This window comes from Schistocerca nitens, chromosome 8 (genome assembly GCF_023898315.1).
Source record: "Schistocerca nitens isolate TAMUIC-IGC-003100 chromosome 8, iqSchNite1.1, whole genome shotgun sequence".
NCBI lineage: Eukaryota > Metazoa > Arthropoda > Insecta > Orthoptera > Acrididae > Schistocerca > Schistocerca nitens.
Window position 1 is genome coordinate 367,144,512 of NC_064621.1, and position 17,178 is coordinate 367,161,689.

At 42.6% G+C, this 17,178-nt stretch overlaps 1 protein-coding gene across 1 annotated transcript in view; it reads right to left on the reverse strand.

Annotated features, from left to right (window-relative positions):
- Positions 1–17,178, reverse strand: part of LOC126199296 (venom carboxylesterase-6-like) — an 85,108-nt gene that overhangs the window by 35,253 nt on the left and 32,677 nt on the right. The window contains exons 5-6 of the mRNA XM_049936121.1: positions 12,882–13,081; positions 5,403–5,568 (exon numbers count right to left, since the gene is read on the reverse strand). Coding sequence (XP_049792078.1) covers positions 5,403–5,568; positions 12,882–13,081 — 366 coding nt within the window. The remainder of the gene's footprint in view (positions 1–5,402; positions 5,569–12,881; positions 13,082–17,178) is intronic.

Consider the following 17,178-nt stretch of genomic DNA (forward strand, 5'->3'; position numbering starts at 1 on the left):
AGCGTCATCTAAGGGTAGTGTCTTTGATTAGCAATCAAATCGCCCTCGATCCTGAGTTCGAACCCCGTCACCGTTAAAATTTAGAATAAAAATCATCAGCAACAACGATCCAAGGCTTCCGGCATAAGAAGTCACCATCATTCTGCCAACGGTTTTGTCAGAGAGGGTGGAGGAGCAGATAGAGGTTTAGGGCACTCTCTTACCCCTGGGGTTGGCAAACTGCCGCTAAAGGCGGAAGAGTCAGCAGTGATCAACGGCGTGAGGGTACAGGAGGCAAAAGAAAACCACTGCATTAAAGACACGATGTGTATCCACAGGAAATGTGGCCTGTAATTGAAAGAGTGTCATCATGGTCTCTCCATTGCAAAAGATTCCGGAATAGTCCCCCATTGAGATGTCCAGGAAGGGACTGCCATGGGGGAGATGACAATGAGAAAAAGACTGAATAACTAACGGAACGATAACGTTCTACAAGTTGGGGCGTGGAAAGTTGGAAGTTTGAACGTGGTAGGGGAAAAAAGGAGGGGCTAGCACGGGTGGCGACTTATCGAGAAACGAAGAGAGAAAGTAGTGCAACTGCGAGAAGATGGGGGCATTTGCTACACTGTTTGACAGAGGAAAAAACTTGTCATGAGAGTTAATTTTTGCGGCATGTTATGAGAGTGACAGAAAAAGTGCTTAGGCTTCTTGCTAAAAGCAACAGGAAAGTGAATTTTGTGCAGAAAACAGGGTAGTTTATTCCAAAGGCGGACCGCACCAACAGAAAAGGATCTGCGAACGTTTTCTTTCACAATGGGCACAACTAGGATATTAGATAAGTTAGGCCTTGTGCTTCGATTATTATGAGATTACATGTACTTAAACTGTGATGCGAGATGCTGGGGTGGATGCGCACCGAGTAGCCAGTGAAGTAAACTGATTGTATGGTAGTCACGTGACTTGTCTGTCCGCACGCAACCTTAATGGGCATATGGAGTACTCAGATCGTCAAACGGACGTATGTTGCAGATGTACCACACACAGTAATTCTTCGTTAGTTGTAACCATCTAGCATTCTCACCACTCGTGATATATTGGATTATTTCGCAATAATGAAGGTTTACTAGAACGAATGACTGCAGAAGTATACGTTGCCATCCTTTGCAAATATGTTCCGAAATAGAGTGCACACAGGCAAGCGGGTATCTTCCTAAATGTGGCAACAGTATTTTCTGCCCGTGGTACCTGATGCATCTTTGAGAGATATTTGAATATCACCTTTTAGACTAGTGCACGGTTTTGCCGTTTATCATGGTGCGGGATCTCTAGATCTTTTGCATACTCTGATTTGCTCCGTGCTCTCCAGAGCCCAGGTGCTATGTACACTTACCACACATTAGTACATCGGATCTAGGAATGCCCTCATTGATCGCTGATGCTGTTTCCAACGAAACGTTCGTTTGCGTCGCCTTAATATTTAAGAAGGCTGTTTAGGTTTTTATGTTGGTAACGCCACGTAGGCTCTGTATGAAAATCGCTGACTACGCTGTGTGCAGTCTGTGGCTGGTTGGACTCATTGTTGGAATATTCGCTAGTGTAGTGTTGGGCAGTTGGATGCATAATAGACTTAGTAAATAAAAACTAGACCGCGCATTGGCGCTAGTGTCGCGTCCCCACATTGAACGTGATAGATGCCGCCATTTGCAGGGAAGCAGTGCGTAAAAATGGTTCGTTCGTGTGCTGCTTTTAATTGTAACAGTAAGAATGGAAGCAAAGACGAAGACGGAAACAATGTTACATTTCACAGGTCAGTCATTTCTGGTTGTTTGTTACTATTACTTGTATATAGTATTTTCATGGAGAAATAATACATCATGAGCGTTTGTTTTTGTTTAGGTTTCCCCTTACGAATGATTTTCTAAATCGGAAATGGATAGTTGCTACTCGGAGAGAGAACTTCCAACCGACAGTAAATCATTTGCTGTGCTCTCTTCATTTTGAAGAGAATTGTTACATGGAAAATTATGTAAATAGACGTCAACTGAAGGACGATGCTATACCGGCAGTATTTGGTTTTCCAACTCATTTAAAAAAGGTACAGTGTCCTGGAAACCGTGCCATATAGGCCTAGGTTAAATAGTGTGGAAATACTGTCAGTGTGTATAATTTTGAACGTTCCTTTTCCAGGTTACCAAGGCAAGGAAACCGACAAAGCCAAGAAATGTTGAGACAGCAGAAAACGTGTGTGTGGATGTGCACCTTCTTGGTTACACTGGAGACCAAAATTATTCATTTCCATCAAGTCCAAGTAAACTAGAGGAAAAGTTCGAAAAACTGAAGAAAGGAAGGAAGCAAACATTGTGCAATATAAGACTAAGTTAAATACAGTGAACAAAAAGTGCAAAAGACAGACGCAGAAGGTTTTCAAATTAGCAAATATTTTAGAAGAACTAAAAGCTAAAAACTTAGTAAACGATAAAGTAATCTCGTTTATTAACGCTACTGATAGTGACATGTTACTGGAGATGGCCATTGCAATGTTGTATGATGTAAATGTCAGTGTGTTAGCTGTTACTTGTGATGGACGTTCCACTAATATTACAATGGCAAGGGAGTTAGGTGCAAATATAATCGTACTGTCTGCTACTTTAAAAGTTTCATGTAATTATTTAATGCAAATAACTCGATGTAAACTCACTCCACCTTGTCAGTAAAGAGCCTTACGTTCTTAAATTTCGCGACTCTATGCAGACGTATTTCGGAAATTAGGACACTTCATTCATTTAAGTACACTTTTAAAATAGACTCGAGTACTCAGTGTTTTTTAAACAAACATGTGTTTAATTTGTGCTTCAAATTGCCTTTGTTGCGTCTCATATACTTCAAATCACAACCCCAGTACAAGGATTCACCCCTGCAAATGGTGGCGATCAGCTGCTTCAATTGGGGGACAGTTTCCTCGCTTCTCCGCTACGGCGTGGTAGGGGCTTGGTTGGATGTGAACAGCACGTAGCGTTGGGCTGTTGGAGGTGAGCCGCCAGCAGAGGTGGATGTGGGGAGAGAGATGCCAGAGTTTTGAGAGGTTACTATGAGCGGACGATCTGGACGTGTGTCCATCAGCAAAAGGAAATTTGTAAGACTGGATGTCATGAACTGATCAAAATCTTTCATTTGTTAACTATGCCTATCAGTAGTTAGTGCCTTGAGTAGTTAGAATCTTTTATTTAGCTGGCAGTATTGGCGCTCGCTGTATTGCAGTAGATCGAATAACGAAGATTTTTGTGAGGTTAGTGATTCGTGAAAAGTATAGGTTATTGTTAGTCAGGGCCATTCTTTTGTAGGGATTATTGAAAGTCAGATTGCGTTGCGCCAAAAATGCTGTGTGTCAGTTTAGTGATGATGTTCTAGAATCTCTTACCGAACGGCCCGTTAAAAAAGGATGAACGTTATAATTGCTTATTGTACCTTTTCACTGTATTTGTTAGTTTGTAACTAGATTTCTAGGCTCACTATTATTATTCATTGAGGTTTCATCCTCCTGCTAATGAGTTTTCTCCACCAATGTGCGTTTTAACGTCTCCCAACAAAGAAATGAATTCCCTGGAAAATGTCAAATTTTAAGTCATTATTTGGGCGCTTATGAGCTCAGCCGTTTTGCACCCTGAATCTACAAAAAAAAAAAAAAAAAAAAAAAAAAAAAAAAAAAAAAAAAAAAAAAAAAAAAAAAAAAAACAGTCAGCAATGGAAATGATCATGCAGATTTACAACTGATTTATTAACTGTCTTCTGATACAGTACTGGAATACTGCCAATGCGAATAGGAGACAGTTGCTCGCTGCGCCATTAGAATGCAAGCTGTTCTATTAAAATTAGTGTTGAGAACTCAAAATTAATAAATTTTTTATGTCATTCATTACAACCTATCTCCATATAGACTGTGTCCTTTAGAACTGACAGGACTTTATTAGCATGATAAATACACTACTGGCCATCAAAATTGCTACACCACGAAGATGATGTGCTACAGACGCGATATTTAACCGACAGGAAGAAGATGCTGTGATATGCAAATGATTAGCTTTTCAGAGCATTCACACAAGTTTGGCGCCGGTGGCGACACCAACAACGTGCTCACATGCGGAAAGTTTCCAATAGATTTCTCATACACAAACAGCAGTTGACCGGCGTTGCCTGGTGAAACGTTGTTGTGATGCCTCGTGTAAGGAGGAGAAATGCGTACCATCGCGTTTCCGACTTTGATAAAGGTCGGATTGTAGCCTATCGCGATTGCGGTTTATCGTATCGCGACATTGCTCCTCGCTTTGGTCGAGATCCAAAGACTGTTAGCAGAATATGGAATCGGTGGGTTCAGAGGGGTAATACGGAACGCCGTGCTGGATCCCAACGGCCTCGTATCACTAGCAGTCGAGATGACATGCATCTTATCCGCATGGCTGTAACGGATCGTGCAGCCACGCCTCGATCCCTGAGTCAACAGATGGGGACGTTTGAAAGACAACAACCATCTGCACGAACAGTTCGACGACGTTTGCAGCAGCATGGACTATAAGCTCGGAGACCATGGCTGCGGTTACTCTTGACATTGCATCACAGACAGGAGCGCGTGCGATGGTGTACTCAACGACCAACCTGGGTGTACGAATGGCAATCCAGGTTCTGTTTAAGCATCATGATGGCCGCATCCGTGTTTGGCGACATCGCGGTGAGCGCACATTGGAAGCGTGTATTCGTCATCGCCGTACTGGCGTATCACCCTGCGTGATGGTATGGGGTACCATTGGTTACACTTCTCGGTCACCTCTTGTTCGCATTGACAGCGCTTTGAACAGTGGACGTTACATTTCAGATGTGTTACGACCCGTGGCTCTACCGTTCATTCGATCCCTGTGAATCGCTACATTTCAGTAAGATAATGCACGACCGCATGTTGCAGGTCCTGTACCGGCCTTTCTGGATACAGAAAATGTTAGACTGCTGCCCTGGCCAACACATTCTTCAGATCTCTCACCAATTGAAAACGTCTGGCCGAGCAACTGGCTCGTCACAATACGCCAGTCACTACTGTTGATGAACTGTGGTATCGTGTTGAAGCTGCATGAACAGCTGTCCCTGTACACGCCATCCAAGCTCTGTTTGACTCAATGTCCAGGCGTATCAAGGCCGTTACTACGGCCAGAGGTGGTTGTTCTGGTTACTGATTTCTCAGGATCTATGCACCAAAATTGCGTGAAAATGTAATCACATGTCAGTTCTAGAATAATAAATTTGTCCCATGAATACCCGTTTATCATCTGCATTTATTCTTGGTGTAGCAGTTTTAATGGCCAGTATTGTAGCAGATTGTCAATTTAACGGATCGAAAACTGCTGTGGTCAGAGTCGAATGGACAGGTTGAAACTCACGTCGAATCAGCTCGAGCCCGTCCCCGGACGTGAAGCCCGTGATGACGGGGACCTTGTTGAAACGACCTGCCTTCAGGCTTTCGGCCGGCCACTCGGTAACGAAGGCGCCTTCCACGTCCTGTTCAAGCACGGGGAGCCATGCAAGATGCTGGATGCGGATCTCCTCCTGCAAAGGTGGCAACAGCAGAATTAGTAGGCTGTAAGAATAAAAGACACAGATAACATATTACACAGGGTGTCCCAGTTATCTTGATCACACCAGTAACTTTTTGTCCGGAAGTAACACACACACACAAAAAAAAGAAAAAGAAAAAGAAAGGACCAGCGGAATGTTGTTTAGCTGCCAGGAGAACATTAACTAGTATGAGTGCGGCTAACGTAACTTTCCGCGTTACCGAAAGTATGAACAGCAATACGCCTTTTTAAATAGTAAGCTACATTATCTTCGCTAATGCACTTCTTCTCCTCAACATTTGTTCAGAAACGTATCGCAGTGTACCATTTAAGTAAACATGACACTAAAACCCTAAAAGAGTTTTAACTTTGGCTCTCTTGTATTAGTCACATGCAGTTCTCTAGAGTAACGTATTTCGTCCAGTTGGAGTTGATAGTAAACAAATGGCAACGCAAGGAAAATGCACACCAGTCATTACTGTTTTGCTAACTTGCATTGTCCGTCGACATTGTCTTTCTTCAAGTATATGGTATTCACACAAACCATCAACTGATGTCAATTGAATGAATGAATGGTGTGCAGTTTACTTGTGTTTCCAGTTGTTTACTGTCAACCCCAGCAAGTGGACTAGTTTACCTTGGGTACTCTCATCGTGTACTACCATTTGGTGTTACACATCTAAAAAACATTTGCCTAATAACGTTTCTCCATAAATAAAAAACGTATTTGGAGGGGTCAAGATAAATGCGATACACCAGAACACCCTGTATATAGCTAGTTGGATTCAATAATGGCAGACACAGTATATAACTGAGTGTATTCACTAATGAATGAAGCAGACAGCAGATTTTCTGGAACTAGACAGAATTTGAGAAATAGATAAGGAGTTAGCAGCATGTCTATAACTGTGAACGATTAATCATGCACTGTTAGAAAATTACCCAGACTGATACATTTTTCTCATTGACAGAAGCCCTTAAGTTTATCTATAACGTATTTGTGTCTTGACTAGTTGTTTCAGATGCTGTTGACTACACTACGAGATGTATCAAAATGGTTCAAATGGCTCTGAGCACTATGGGACTTAACATCTATGGTCATCAGTCCCCTAGAACTTAGAACTACTTAAACCTATCTAACCTAAGGACAGCACACAACATCCAGTCATCACGAGGCAGAGAAAATCCCTGACCCCGCCGGGAATCGAACCCGGGCGCGGGAAGCGAGAACGCTACCGCACGACCACGAGCTGCGGACGACGAGATGTATCTCCTGAAGTAATAAAACTTATCAGTCAGTTAAACGATATTTCATTACGGTATCAGTTTGTTTTCCATTACATTTTTTAGCACTCGAGGACTCTACAACTGTAGTGCTGCAATAATGTAAAAGGTAGCAAAAGCTCGACTAGTACTTCTGTAAAGTCCCGATCCGAGATCGTGTTATTATCAGAAGATTAAGCGAAGAGTGAGGGAGAGTGATCCTGTTCCGAGATAACATCCCGAAGATGTTCGGGCTCACATGCGATTCCCCTTCGTCGAAATGTCTTGCCTCAAACTCGTCTAGGGGTTGAACCGCACATGTCGCATTACACGCCCTAAATTAGACACTTGTGACCCTTTCGTTAAATTGTCTGGCCGATAGCAAGTTTGCGAAATACAAAGTTCACATAACATATAATAGCAGTAATAATAATATCAGGAACTAAATTAACGACCCATAAATAATGTAGGCCACACAGTTGCGATTTATTCAGAAAGCAAACTAATAGCGAAAGTGGTCGTATTTAAGGTTACTGTTACACTCGAGTGCACATATATCTGACGCAGTTCCATCATTCACAATCTCATTGCGAATAACGAGTCCAATACTCCATCTAGTTAACTACGCGAAAAGTCAAGAGTTCACACCAGGCGCGCGGTTGCTCACAGCTCAGAGACTAAGTCCCGCGATACCACATAACGGCAAATTTTCTAAGTCGTTTCACTTCCTCGCTGCCTAAAGACCAACTGCCCGCTTTCGCGTCTCATTCCGGACTGTACCCTCTGGTGTTAGGTTAGGTTAGTGTTTAACGTCCCGTCGACAACGAGGTCATTAGAGACGGAGCGCAAGCTCGGGTTAGGGACCGATTGGAAAGGAAATCGGCCGTGCCCTTTCAAAGGAACCATCCCGGCATTTGCCTGAAACGATTTAGGGAAATCACGGAAAACCTAAATCAGGATGGCTGGAGACGGGATTGAACCGTCGTCCTCCCGAATGCGAGTCCAGTGTGCTACCACTGCGCCACCTCGCTCGGTCCCCTCTGGTGTCTCTAGCCTAACTGTCCGCTTTCGCTTCTGCCCGTCTCAGGTCGCGTCTCCTGCGTGCCGAACATACTCGCTCAACTGCCTAGCGCAGTTCCCTTTCCTGAAGCCGTCCGTCTGATTGGAAACAGCTTATTCTACATTATTTTACATTTTAATATATTTAAATGATCAAAACCTGACCACTTTCAAGTTCTAAATAAAGCAACAATAATATCCATTACATAATAAACGTTAAATTCTTATACAGAAAACCAAAACAATTTCTTTCATAAATTTGAATGTCACGGCCAGTAGCCTTGCACCAATGTACTTTCTGATAAATAAATAAAGAACAAAAGTAACTATTGTGCACTAAATTTTACAACAAATATTCTATTACTTAATGATTCAATAAGGTTTCATGCTGTTATCGTTCAACCGGTTTAGTGTGCAGGAAATGATGATCTGATGCTTAGCTGAAAATGCTGATAATTTAAATTTACTATATCTTTTAAACAAGTATAATTACAGAGTTGATATTTACAACGTTTGTCATTTTAATGATGCGCTTCTATATGAAATGTCGATCGTTAAGACCAAAGCGTTCAGATTTTAGCATTCAGATCTTTGTTACAAAACTTATTAATTTCACTTTAACAATAAATCCTAAAATATTATAGATATGATCAATATTCAAGTTTTATTGGGATCACCATGAAAATTTATCGAGGATGGCAGATTGAAATTACTGTGGCTTCATTCCCCGCATTACTATAGAATTAAATAGTTTCCATAAATGTTTCCCTTTATAGCCGATCTTAGGTCCTCCATATTCAACACTGCTACGTCTCCTCGGCCACAAAAGCCTTCTACTGGGTTTCCCTATGACATAGGTTCTCATCTGTCTCACTCGCACACTACAGTGCTTAGGCCTCAATAGACAATAGACGTCTGTGAGTTTCCCCACCTCGTGGTGAATCTGCGCCCTTTGTGGTACGCGGTCCTGGACGACAGGGTTCGTTTCAGAGTTCCTGTAGGCTGACTCTTTCGGCCATATATTTAAATGAGAACGCAATGCTCGTTAACTCACACTGTGGAGTGCCAGGGCGCAAATTAAACATTACTCAATTAACAATCATTTATTGGCGAGAGTTCTACAATCACTCCGTCTTCTTGCCGGCGTTGCCTAGGAACGACCGTGCTGAATACCGAATCCGCTGCTTGAAAGGTTGAGGTGGCAGGCCCTGACGTTGCCTTTGGTTTGTACCGAGACCTGTAGGAGGGTGTAGCGGCTGTGCGCCTGCGCATCGAAGCGTGGCTGTGGGCGTCGTCAGAGCCTCAGTACCCTCTATGAGTGAAGCTGTACTTAGGCCTGTTCCCAGAATACTGCATCCCCCTGTAGTCGGTTTTCGAGATGGCGCGAAGGCAAAAAACCCAGAAGTAACACGAACAGCCTGAGTGACGGTCCCAGCACACAGCCGGCAAGGCGGTATTAACGCTGCCCCGGTTGCGGCGACATAGGCACCCAGTGCCCAAGTTGGACAGTTTGTAGATGGGCAGGTCGGTTCTTCATCAACGGAAGATCGGTCAGGCCCCCAACCTCTGTCAGTGTTATTATAACCGGAATGACTGCGGCTTACCGTTCAGAAGTCTCATCCACTGTCAGATGGCTGTGGACTTGTAGCTGTGGGCTTCAGATTAGCGGCACCTTGTAGATACTTGTTGAATTCATCAGAGCATTCTGCAACTTATAGTGCTGGTCTGGCATTGGTATCGCTGATGAAGAAGGAATAGCCTTTCTCTGAGAATAAGCTTGAGGAGGGCAGAGATTGTATAGCAGGGGATGACATAGTTCCCCTGCCCTCCCTCTCCACCCTCAACCACCCCTATACTGGTAATAGAACGCGCTCTCATTTTCGGAGCCTATCAACACTCTCAGCTGCTCTAGTGTTTCATGTCAGAGTTCGAGGGTGTTTGCCTCCTGAAAGGTGTTATTATGAATCTCTAGGTGAAGTTACCGTATTTATCGTCATTACAGTAGAGCGTTCTGTCTGTTCCGCACTGTTGTCAAAGTGCTGAATCAGTTATTCTTGGCTTCCCTCTCAGATAGACTGATGAAACGAGCTCCCAGCTTGTTTGAACTTTGGACCATCCGTGTTAACATTCGGCTGTGACGCTGTTTCATAGTCGACAGACGTGCCCCGCTTAGTGATGCCTCAGTCAGCTTCTGACAAAATTTTATTCCTGCAATTATTTATTATACTCTGTGCATCGCTTCCTTTTATTATGCGGTTGATTCGCCATGGTTTCATGTTGATTACATACGGATGAATATCAGCTCTTTGTGTTACTAGTGAACGTGTGGTTTTTGATAATACATTTAATGCTCGTTCATTGTTTAAAAATTCCTATCTATCATATAAATATCACCACATTTTTTTTGCAATCAACACAAACATCTACACTGAAATGATAGAAAGAAACTACAATACTATTCGCAACTTGCCTTGGGACACCACAGGACTCTTTCAGTGAGATGAACCTTTCTGGTAGTCGTTAATGTCAAATTGCCCGCATCTTATTAATCCTATCTTTCAAGCATCCTTTCTTTCAAGCAACTGATATAAAGCAAATGATTAAGATTTATTGGAAATCCACTCCTCCACCACTTCGTTATCAATAATTTACTCAGAACTTCGTTCACCGAAAGAAATGAGATTTGATAATTTTATTGTATTATTTATAATCAACTGGTCCCAAATTACATGAACATGACGAAACCTTTGAGGAAAATGAGACTTACCTCCATTAAACAGTACCACCAGTCCTGTCTTAGTTTTCGTTACTAGCAAAAGAAGAGACGTCCTGTCAATGAAGAGATCATTACAGATGGAGGAAAGTTCTAATTGCGCTAGAATAGGGAACGATTCAGGATTTGCCTGAACCAGTTTAAGGAAACCACATGCCCGAAAGGTTTGTTGTGGAGACATGAGATTCAGTGACAGCGTTATTTTATAAACAGCTTGTAGTCGAGCAGTTTCTTGTTTCATGATAACGAGCAGCGACATTTATAAATAGAAAGAATTTTTTGAAGGTGTACAAAAGTTTCAATGTGTGAGAACAATATCTGATAGCATATGACCCAGCGATTGGGTGTGCCAGTTAAAAGGGAAAGATATGGCTGCAAGAGATAATTAAGCACACGTTCTTAATGTATCATGAAACTTCAGTAATATAAGAGCACACGAGGAAACTTCTCACAAGAATCCTTTATTCGGTATCTGTTGTATTCTCACAGAATTTCGTGACAAATATTTCAGATTATAAAGTGTACCATTCATACACCCTATAAGTAACTTTAAATGTTTGTTTCATTTCGTATCGCATTTTAATATATCCTTAGCTATGTAATTGATGTGGCAGAGTCCAAATGCTTTTTGTCAATAGTCTAGTCACTGCAAACATGACTTCGTTTCTACATATTCTCTTTCACTTAGTTGTGTACAAGAGAAGCTGTCAATAACTAGAAGGAAATGGAAGACTGAGGCTTAGTTTTCTGTTAATGACAAAGCCATTTGTAACCTTCCAGCAGTAAAAATAGGTATAACATTCCGTAACCTCGTAATAAAAATGTGACTAACCTCTCAATAAAACTGTGGCTCACTTATAACCGTTCAATAATTAACTGTGAATTTAAATTGGTAAATTTTGGACGTCAGCAGTGCTGCGTCATGGGCTTAAAAGATCATTCTGAATAAATTGAAAATTCTTACCTCAATGAAGTCGCCGGATAACACGTATATATCTGCTCCTATGATAAATTTTTCTGGCACAGCCCAGTGCAATGCTAGCCGCTAGATTTGTCATGTATAAAAAGAAACAACTGATTTTTCTTTACGATAATTGGGATGACCATCAATTGCAGAAATTAGTAAATTCTTTAAATTCAAATGAATGATTGTCAAAAAGGTTAATTTTATAAAAAAGATTATTATTAAAAGAAACAAACCACACATCGCTCCCCACGACCGGTCCCGCCAACTCCATACACCACACTGCTAGCCACTACTTACTCGTACTGACACTGCTCTTACTGCAGCCAACACTGCTCTCTGGTCTGAGATTCTCTTATAGCTAACATATCGCAGGCAGCGCATGAGCAATCCATCGAAATTACATCTCGAGTGTGCTAGCAATAAATTCCTTAGTTATGGACCTCTTACACATTGTAAATAGAGCACAAACTTATATTCGGTAAGGGATTCGGTCATGTCCTTTTCAAAACAACATTTCCAACATTTGCTTTAATAAACTTAGGAAACGACAGTCAAGGTAAAACTGGATGGCCAGAGAAGGATTTTAACTACTGTCCTGAATGGGAGCTCAGTTTCTTAACTACTATGTCATATCGCTCAGTCTGCTGTCACTTACTATCCAAAACAAAATGTTCTGTGTAATTTACAGTTCCTTTCAGTTACTTAATGATGATACCTACAAATCTTTTCGGTATATGAGTAATTCTATCTGTCATTTTTGTAGTGCAGATAAAAGCAAAGCTGTTGTCAACCGGAATGTGGGTTTAACACCATAGTGCATTGCTAGACTCATACTATTGAATGTGGTATACCCTCGTCTTCCTCCAAATTCTGAACTTATTTTCCTAGCCTTTTATAGGAGAGTCTGCAGTTTCATGTGGAACCCGAAGCACGATACAACTTGGCATCTTTCACACTGACAAATCATTGCCGCAATTGAAAGAAGTGATGTGAGTGACCGAAAGAATTTCGAGAGTCGAATAAGGGATTGAAGACCAGGCCTTTGATTTGCAGCCTGGCTCTTGTCTACTACGCCATCCCGACAAACTGTCACTGCGCACCTGTGCCTCTGACGAAGAAAAACTGACCTGAGTATATAGTCCATCATGTTCTTTAAGGGATTGTCTGACACCTTCATATAGCTGGATAATAGTCCTCGTAGTGGTCGATACGGATGCTTATTGTACAAATCTGCTGGAGTTACCTCTGGAGTGATGATGTCGTCATCGTGAGATACGAGGTCCTGGGGGTCAACCGTCAGGAGGAAGTCTCGCAGCTCCTGAGTGTTGTTCGCAGTAAAACCTAGGACCTCTGCCAGACGGAACGCCTTGGCCGCAGGGTCGGCCATTATTCCCCAGGGGCTGGCTGCCTCTCCACTATGGATTATGGCACCACGGAAGAGGCCTGTGAGGAAAACAAACATACTGCTACCACGTGTTCCGGTCGGACTGTGAAATCAACCAACAAATGCTACTTCGGTGGCAGCCATATTCTGTAGCGGCCTGCATCATGTAATATGGAGTAATTATACAGTCCGACGAACTTTCCAAAAAATCGGCCAAGAACAACGTAAAAATGATACAGTATGTGAAAGACAGAACCTCAGTTTTTTAAATGGTTATAATTAACGTTTTATGTGTTCACGCTTCGTCACATGGAACATCCAATTGTAGTCCAATTCAGCCCATACCCGAATCAGTATATCAGGAGTGAAGGTAAAAACAGCTGCTGTGTCACAAGTGTTAGAGGTCCAGTGATAGAGGTGGAAACTCTTAGGAAAAATCTCTAGGTGTCAACTCTGACGACTATGGTAGCCACTCGAGTAGTACTGCCAGCAATGCGGCCTACCCAGTGACGTATCGAAGTCTCATTCAGGTGATCTCGTGCACAATTGTGGAAATGTGGAGAGGCGCTATCTTGTTGAAAAATGAAATCGCTGCTATTAGTTTCAAGTTGTGTCTTTCAAGTTGTGTCATGAGCCATGATTGCAACATGTCGAGATAGGCGACACCACTCTCCCAGTGAAGAAAAATGGTCCGTAGACTGTCTTGTAGGACATAGCAAAGCTTTCTGGGACTTAACAGTTTCACTTTCTTCACATGGTCCACTGTCTATTCCGACATGCCCGATTGGCCCGATCGTTTCGCTTCTCACGAACAACCATCCTTCTCGAATTTCCTGTATCATTGCACAATGCTATTGTGAAGTGGTGGTTTCTTGTGAAACTTGCCATGGAAAGCTCTTTGCATACTCACTACCGTTTGGCAATGGGCAAATGCGGTCATACAAAATGCTTTCTTCGCCTGCTTCGCTGCCATTTTGTGCAACTACGGTCGGAGGCACCGTTTCTGGCTATTTGCAAGTTAACTTGGGAATACCACATTCAAAAGAAACTCTCAGAGTTTGTTCATCACTGATTGTATTGTTTGTTAGCTATGTTTAGCCATGTACCAATACAGGGCTATTACAAATGATTGAAGCGATTTCATAAATTCACTGTAGTTCCATTCATTGACATATGGTCACGACACACTACAGATACGTAGAAAAACTCATAAAGTTTTGTTCGGCTGAAGCCGCACTTCAGGTTTCTGCCGCCAGAGCGCTCGAGAGCGCAGTGAGACAAAATGGCGACCGGAGCCGAGAAAGCGTATGTCGTGCTTGAAATTCACTCACATCAGTCACTCATAACAGTGCAACGACACTTCAGGACGAAGTTCAACAAAGATCCACCAACTGCTAAGTCCATTCGGCGATGATATGCGCAGTTTAAAGCTTCTGGATGCCTCTGTAAGGGGAAATCAACGACTGTGCCTGCAGTGAGCGAAGAAACGGTTGAACGCGTGCGGGCAAATTTCACGCGTCGCCCGCGGAAACGACGAATAAAGCAAGCAGGGAGCTAAACGTACCACAGCCGACGGTTTGGAAAATCTTACGGAAAAGGCTAAAGCAGAAGCCTTAACGTTTACAATTGCTACAAACCCTGACACCCGATGACAAAGTCAAACGCTTTGAATTTTCGGCGCGGTTGCAACAACTCATGGAAGAGGATGCGTTCAGTGCGAAACTTGTTTTCAGTGATGAAGCAACATTTTTTCTTAATGGTGAAGTGAACAGACACAATGTGAGAATCTGGGCGGTAGAGAATCCTCACGCATTCGTGCAGCAAATTCGCAATTCCCCAAAAGTTAACGTGTTTTGTGCAATCTCACGGTTTAAAGTTTACGGCCCCTTTTTCTTCTGCGAAAAAAACGTTACAGGACACGTGTATCTGGAGATGCTGGAAAATTGGCTCATGCCACAACTGGAGACCGACAGCGCCGACTTCATCTTTCAACGGGATGGTGCTCCACCGCACTTCCATCATGATGTTCGGCATTTCTTAAACAGGAGATTGGAAAACCGATGGATCGGTCGTGGTGGAGATCATGATCAGCAATTCATGTCATGGCCTCCACGCTCTCCCGACTTAACCCAATGCGATTTCCTTCTGTGGGGTTATGTGAAAGATTCAGTGTTTAAACCTCCTCTACCAAGAAACGTGCCAGAACTGCGAGCTCGCATCAACGATGCTTTCGAACTCATTGATGGGGACATGCTGCGCCGAGTGTGGGAGGAACTTGATTATCGGCTTGATGTCTGCCGAATCACTAAAGCGGCACATATCGAACATTTGTGAATGCCTAAAAAAACTTTTTGAGTTTTTGTATGTGTGTGCAAAGCATTGTGAAAATATCTCAAATAATGAAGTTATTGTAGAGCTGTGAAATCGCTTCAATCATTTGTAATAACCCTGTACTGATTTTTTAAAATATTTGGTGGACTTTATAAGTAAACTGTGACTCTTGAGAGATATATGGGGTGGCCAAACCGCTTGTCATTACTATGTATGTCTTACATAGACCAAGAATGTGAAATGGAAAGTATAAAGACAAACTGTTAAGAAACTAAGTGCAAGCTCATGCTTTCCATGTTTCCATTAAGTGTTGCCATTGTGTACTTGGACTCGTTTCGAAGTTATTCTCCTATGCTGGAAGACGATAAATAGCGAAATGAATGATGAAGATGTACAGCACTGTTAGCAAAACAGAAGGGTATCATAAAGCGTTATTTAGTCTCTGAGTTAGAAATATTATGTCTCCTCGTACATTTTCCTTCGCGGCCTATGATTATTGTGACGTCACTGTATACAGGGTGGTCCATTGATCGTGACCGGGCCAAATATCTCACGAAATAAGCGTCAAACGAAAAACTACAAAGAACGAAACTTGTCTAGCTTGAAGGGGGAAACCAGATGGTGCTATGGTTGGCCCGCTAGAAGGCGCAGCCATAGGTCAAACGGATATCAACTTCGTTTTTTTAAATAGGAGCCCCCATTTGTATTACATATTCGTGTAGTACGTAAAGAAATATGAATGGTTTAGTTGGACCACATTTTTCGCTTTGTGATAGATGGCGCTGTAATAGTCACAAACATATGGTTCACAATTTTAGACCAACAGTTGCTAACAGGTAGGTTTTCTAAATTAAAATACAGAACGTAGGTATGCTTGAACATTTTATTTCGGTTGTTCCAATGTGATACATGTACCTTTGTGAACTTATCGTTTCTGAGAACGCATGCTGTTACAGCGTGATTACCTGTAAATACCAAATTAATGCAATAAATGCCCAAAATGATGTCCGTCAACCTCAGTGCATTTCGCAATACGTGTAACGACATTCCTCTCAACAGCGAGTAGTTCGCCTTCCGTAATGTTCGCACATGCATTGACAATGCGCTGACGCATGTTGTCAGGCGTTGTCGGTGGATCACGATAGCAAATATCCTTCAACTTTCCCCACAGAAAGAAATCCGGGGACGTCAGATCCGGGGAACGTGCGTGTCATGGTATGGTGCTTAGACGACCAATCCACCTGTCATGAAATATGCTATTCAGTACCGCTTCAACCGCACGCGAACTATGTGCCGGACATCCATCATGGTGGAAGTACGTCGCCATTCTGTCATGCAGTGAAACATTTTGTAGTAACATCGGTAGAACATTACGCAGGAAATCAGCACACATTGCACCATTTAGATTACCATCGATAAAATGGGGGCCAATTATCCTTCCTCCCATAATGCCGCACCATACATTAACCCGCCAAGGTCGCTGATATTCCACTTGTCGCAGCCATCGTGGATTTTCCGTTGCCCAATAGCGCATATTATGCCGGTTTACGTTACCGCTGTTGGTGAATGACGCTTCGTCGCTAAATAGAACGCGTGCAAAAAATCTGTCATCGTCCCATAATTTATCTTGTGCCCATTGGAAGAACTGTATACGACGTTCAAAGCCGTCGCCATGCAATTCCTGGTGCATAGAAATATGGGATGGGTGCAATCGATGTTGATGTAGCATTCTAAACACCGACGTTTTTGAGATTCCCGATTCCTGCGCAATTTGTCTGCTACTGATGTGCGAATTAGCCGAGACAGCAGCTAAAACACCTACTTG